This window comes from Eucalyptus grandis, chromosome 7, assembly GCF_016545825.1.
Source record: "Eucalyptus grandis isolate ANBG69807.140 chromosome 7, ASM1654582v1, whole genome shotgun sequence".
Classification (NCBI taxonomy): domain Eukaryota; kingdom Viridiplantae; phylum Streptophyta; class Magnoliopsida; order Myrtales; family Myrtaceae; genus Eucalyptus; species Eucalyptus grandis.
In genome coordinates, this window is record NC_052618.1 from 21744983 (window position 1) to 21750650 (window position 5668).

The following is a 5668-nucleotide window of genomic DNA, read 5'->3' on the forward strand; positions in this document are numbered from 1 at the left end:
AGTTCATTGCTTGGCAATTCCAAATCTGCTGCTCAGTTGCCGGAACGAGAGAGTGGGTGGATGCGGAGGTTAGCCAACGCGTCTCCTGTTCATTTCTTCTTCCCTCAAACCTTTTGAGGACTTCGCAAATCCAATGTCAACATGTAATTGGATATGAGAAATTATGCACACTTTAAATATTTTATGGACATAACTAGTTAAACAGTGACTAGTTTTTTTTTTTTGGCTAAAAACATTGACTAGTTAAACACAGACTAGTACTGCAAATCAATATGGCAAAAGAGCTCCTCGGCAGCCGAACATACGGATCGCAACTACTAACATCTTCCGCTTGAGCTTTTGAATAAGACCCCATAAGTAAGCTGGAAAGAGCATTATCAACAACGGCAAATAGAGGAGAAAAAAGGAGAGTCCTTGGAACAAGAGTAACGTGAGGAAAGCAATGGAGAGAAAGGAAAAGACCTTGAGAAAGACAAAGATGCGGGCACCACGAGCGGTACTAAAGACGAGCAGATGAGCTATAAGTGGAAGGGACAAAAAGCAATAAAGAAGAAGTGTGAAAATGATGAGAAAAATAGTGAAGGGATGGGTATCAAATGGAGAATTCCGTGTCCCCTGATATTTCAGGACAACGAAGTTAACTAGAATTGGAATGATGAACGTGACAATGGCGTCGATATTGTCTCGCTGATTTGGCAAGAAATTGGTCATTTTTGAATGTGGGGATAGATGAGGGAGAAATGAAGAAAGAGAGACAAAGCTGCAAGAGTAGGGTGAATGTGCAAAAGACTTAGAAGAGTGCATCGAATGATGGTTGATTGTGAGGAGTGCTTAAAGGATGGAGAGGGTTTTATAGATGATTGGACTCTAATGTTCCGATCTCATTGGTGAAGATCTAAATGCCTGTCAAGGGACAAGGAATGACAAGAAAGTTTTCATTTGAAATTTACACACTGGGAGTCAACGGTCTCCGTGTTCCCAGTGGAAATGTAAATTTTGGATGGAACCTCGGAGACGCGGATTCAAACGGCCTCCGTGCCCCCAGTGGAAATGTAAATTTCGGATGAAAACTTTCTTGCCCCCATGATTAAAATATTCATTAGTCGTTAATCATCATGTTATCGTGCGGCACAAGGCTAGCTGGCCCACTAACAAGTCAACACGTGTCCGTTGTGGATTAAAAAAATAAAACTGAAAACCTGTTTTTCCTCTCTCCTGTCCTCTACCGCCTGTTGCATTTTCTCTCCTTTTTTTTCCAACCAAGCGCGCGCTTCTTCTTCCCACTTCTGCCTCTCCCTTCCCCAGGCGCTTCCCTCCTCGCCTCTGTCCTCATCGCTGCCATCCACTTTCCAGCCGCGGCTCCAGAAATCGCCGGCCGCCGACTGGCCCCTCGAGCTTCTTTGTCTTCTACTCCTTATTCGGTCCCAATTTCAGGCTCGAGTACGTAGCCAAGGATTTTGAAGCAAAAGAGGTTTGCGAGGCTAGATATGGTCGTGGCGGTGCTAAGTTTTGGGGGTTTTGGCAACGCCGTGACGGCCGCGAGGGATATTGTGGCGGAGGAGAGAGAGGCGTATGGATACCGTGAGACCTCTCTTTCTCCTTTGGCCTTTTTTTCTTTTCTATCATCTCTGTTTCGGAAGGCATGGAGGCTTGGTGATAATGGCTGCTTTGGCTTCTAGGTCGAGCTGAAGTCGGAGAGCTTATCAAGAGGCTGAGGGGGAGAGTTCTTCGTCAGCCCTTTTGACTTGCGTCCTGCCGTTCCCACCGGAATATTTGTCATCGTGACCTTTGGTATGAAAGTTTTAATCTTATTATTGTTGCTGTGAGGAAGAGCGCATGAGTGATAATTGTCGACGGTTTGCACTTGCTCCAATCAAGAGGCAGGAAGGACAACTTAAAGCAAAAAAAGTATTACTGTTTTGGGACTAAGTATGTCCATTTATAGGCCCTTCTTTTGGGTTTCGACTGAATGCAAACATTCTAATGCTTTTCTTGCTTTCAGATTTTACAGAGGGCTTCTTCCACTGAGTGTGCTGAGGGAGAGAATGATTTGCTCGGTAACAGTGAAGGTGGGGTATTTTGCTTAATTGCTTGAGTTTTATGTGGATGTTTCGCTGGTCGCAACTTTATGAACTGATTCTTTTATGTACCTCTTTCATGCAAAAGTAATGACTGGTAAATTAACATTCTGCCAGGCCGGTCTGCGGGGGAGGAGTGGCAAGCGGTCCTGTCGCCCGAGCAGTGCCATATCTTGAGGCAGAAGGGGACTGAGTTAGTAATTCCTTTGAATTCTCTTTTTTTTTTTATTTTTTTGGGTCTCTATTTTACTGCTAGCTTATCTTGATTGTGGGTTTGTCATTCTTGATTGTGGTTCTTGCTCTTCTTGATGCTTCGCTTTCCGTACTGGGTTGGGGTTCAACAAATTCGGTTGGTTTCGTTTAGACGTGATTAGCATGCTGTTTCCTTGAAGCTCGGGAACACCGAGGTTTAAGACACATTCTGTTCAATAAGGCTTACTCGGGCTGTCTATTTATGTGACGTGCGAAAAATTTAAACAAGTTTATGCTGCAATGTGGTAGGTTGAATTGGAATTGGGTTTTGAGTTTTGATTCAGCACTGCTACGACACATTTCTAGTGCATCAAGCGGTGTGTGTTGGAGGTGGATTCTTTGTGAATTATGTTTTAATAGGAGAAACCACTGAGGAAATGCAGGTTAGGATGTTCTCTGTGTTTTTCAAGGTGCTGGGGAGGGTTATATTTTCTGGTTTTTTGTTGGAATGAGCGGTTTAGCTATTACTGAAATTCTCTGGAATTGTCCTGTTTTTGGAAAGACTTAGTTTTTATTCGGAAATGTCGGCCTAAAACTTTTATGCCGCAAAGTAATAGGTTGAATCGGAAATGGATTTTTGAGTTTTAAAAAGGCACAGCAGAACACATTTTGAGTGCATCAAGCGGTGTGTGTTGGAGGTGGATTCTTAGTGAATTATGTCTTAATAGGAGAATCCATTGAGGAAATGCAGGTTAGGATGTTCTCTGGGTTTTTCAAGGTGCTGGCAAGGGTTATTCTTTTCTGGTTTTTTGTGGGAATGAGCTGTTTTAGCTATTACTGAAGTTCTCTGGAATTGTCCTGTTTTTGGAAAGACTTAGTTTTTATTCGGAAATGTCGGCCTAAAACTTTTAGGCTCCTTTTGGGTGCTAATGATTTGTTACTGCATGAGTACCAACATCGTGGTTACTTATGAAGTCTTTTACTTTTCACTTTTCATCAAAACAAAGGTGAAAAGGTGTCGAAATCATCCTAAAGTGTGAATCGTAGGTTTATCATGTACAGTTGGTGCGAACCTTTGTGCTTTGAAGAGCTTTTTCTTTAAAATTCTTGTTTCTCGAAACAACTTCTGCCTATCTGTTGTGAGGGAGTGTGATCTCCATTTTGACTCATCTAATACTTTTGCATGGTCCTTTTAACGCTCTTTCTTTACACTCTGTATCTTGTTTGTACTCATTTTTAAGTTTGACTGTTCAAAGGGTCTCTTAATCTGTTAAAATATGAAAGCGATGCAGAGCCAGTAGTCAAGCTCCCTAACTACTAGCTCTTAAGTTCCTATCCTTTTTTTAAGAGAATCTCAGAACTAAGAATAATATCCTCTTGTTACTGCTGCGGCATTTTACAAAATGATTCATTTGTCGTTCTCATGATCATGCTGTTACCAACCCTCTTTCTGGGGCTTTCCTGCTTTAGTAATCAATCGATTGATGGACCTCATGCACGTGATGCACTACAGTTTTGGTAGATTGTGTTGCTTGGGCAAATATTTGACTAGAAAACAAGAAAGAAAACGCATGATATAGATAAATCAAATGACATTGGGAGCACAATGGTTGATTTTTTTGAAATGCTGCGTTAGTATGTTCTGCGACATAGGTATACAGCCACTAGTAAAGAAAACTGTTAAATTAGGTGGATGACCGCCTCATATCATGCTTTAGGGAAAGAATCCTATTCCTGTGGTTATGCATGGTATTTACTTGTTGAGGCGTTATACACACAAACAATCCTCTTCAACTATCCTTAATGGCTCGGAAGTGATCTGAGAGGACTTAAATGTTGCCGAGGCTGATGCAAGTAGTTGAAGACTCACGTATATTCTTCTTTAATGCAATCTCATCCTTTTTTCTAATTCAAGTATCAAACCAATGGAGAACAAAGGAGCATAACTGAATACTTTTCGATGCCTCCTCTACTATGTTTATGTGCAAGAAGCAACTCTTTCCTCTGGTTTGATATTGGGTATCATTTGTGATAAATCCTCGGACATATATATTCGTGTATTATCTTTGAACACAAAAGTGTCATCTTGATCTGTCTCATCTGTTGCTGTTTCGCTAACATGTAGATATCCAGGCACAGGTGAATACGACAAGTATTTTGAAGAGGGGGTGTACAATTGTGCAGGATGCGGGACTCCTCTTTACCGGTCTACAACTAAATTTAACTCCGGCTGCAGTTGGCCTGCTTTCTATGAGGGCCTCCCTGGAGCTATAACCAGCACTGTGAGTCTCTCTCTTTTTGTCAATTAAACGTGTGGTCACAGGTAAAGTTCTCATTGAAGTCGATTTCTATTACGACTTGCTATAGATGACATCTTCCACTTTGTGTTTGTTTAGCTTTCTAAACTATGAAAATGACAAGAAATGCAAAATGAATCGGCAATGTTCTGCTTCAAATCATTGATGGGCTTGCCTTGCTTTTTTATCTCAGCTGGATCCAGATGGGATGAGGACGGAAATCACTTGCGCTGCATGTGGCGGCCATCTGGGTCACGTGTTCAAGGGTGAAGGGTTCCTGACACCGACTGATGAGCGGCATTGCGTCAATAGTATTTCACTCAAGTTCGTTCCTGCCAACTCTAATCCTTCCCAGTAAACTTCTGCAGCTAGATTGATCAGTCAAGATCACCGGATGCGACCTTCAATTGCTGCTGTTATCCAAGATTGTTTGCTTCCGATTTCCGTACAATGTACAATAAGCCCTTCCCATAAATCTTCCCGATCTGGATCGAACTCGGATATTTTGCTACCGTCTCTTGAGTAAATAAAAGTCGAAATCCTTTTCTTGTTATCCATCTCGCAGATGTTTCTTGCCAAGCTGTTCTAATGTGGCATGTTGAAAAAGGCTGCTCAATGTTAAACCAGACATGACTTTGCTCTCCGGTGATTTTTGTTGGCTTTGATGCCACCTCACTGGTGGAAGGTAATAGGAATCAAAATGTGCCACAGTGAAATCTTAATCATGCACGAAGTGCAAGGTAAAGAAAAAATCTCAATTTTATATATTCAATGGGCAAGCTCCATTACAACATGCATAAACATAAGCAAAAAAGACATAACCTAGAAAACTCGAAAAGTAGGCATAACAATTAAATGCAAAATAGTATCATCTATAATACTAAATAATATATAAAATTCTATGGATAAAGAAGTAAAACAAAATTAAACCGTATCCACAACTAAGATGGCATACAAAAAAAAGCAATGATATATTCCATATCAAATTCCGATGAACCCACACCAAAATTTTTAGATATAGAATTCTTTATCATAACTTCCCTTAACTAAATGGATACGAAGGGAAAATCATAAATACAAAGAAATCCCTATGTTATGTCT

General features: G+C 41.0%; 1 protein-coding gene across 2 annotated transcripts; it reads left to right on the plus strand.

Annotated features, from left to right (window-relative positions):
* Nucleotides 1-1233: 1233 nt before the first annotated feature.
* LOC104452996 (peptide methionine sulfoxide reductase B5) lies at nucleotides 1234-5120 on the plus strand. 2 transcript variants are annotated; one of them, XM_039317110.1, is made up of 6 exons: nucleotides 1234-1581; nucleotides 1680-1908; nucleotides 2003-2069; nucleotides 2196-2271; nucleotides 4396-4552; nucleotides 4761-5120. In XM_039317110.1, the coding sequence occupies exons 2-6, from the start codon at nucleotides 1837-1839 to the stop codon at nucleotides 4923-4925; spliced, it is 537 nt and encodes a 178-aa protein (XP_039173044.1). In that variant the 5' UTR covers nucleotides 1234-1581; nucleotides 1680-1836; the 3' UTR covers nucleotides 4926-5120. The 2 variants fall into 2 exon arrangements, 1 of the variants encoding a protein (XP_039173044.1); XR_005553030.1 differs by having other exon boundaries at nucleotides 1680-1791; nucleotides 4404-4904.
* The last annotated feature ends 548 nt before the right edge of the window (nucleotides 5121-5668 follow it).

Coding starts and splice junctions, on each gene's coding strand:
- LOC104452996 (XM_039317110.1), top strand. CDS start 1,837: ATGAGTGATAATTGTCGACGGTTTGCACTTGCTCCAATCAAGAGGCAG. Junction 1,909..2,002: donor GACAACTTAAAGCAAAAAAA/GTATTACTGTTT, acceptor TCTTGCTTTCAG/ATTTTACAGAGGGCTTCTTC. Junction 2,272..4,395: donor TTGAGGCAGAAGGGGACTGA/GTTAGTAATTCC, acceptor GCTAACATGTAG/ATATCCAGGCACAGGTGAAT.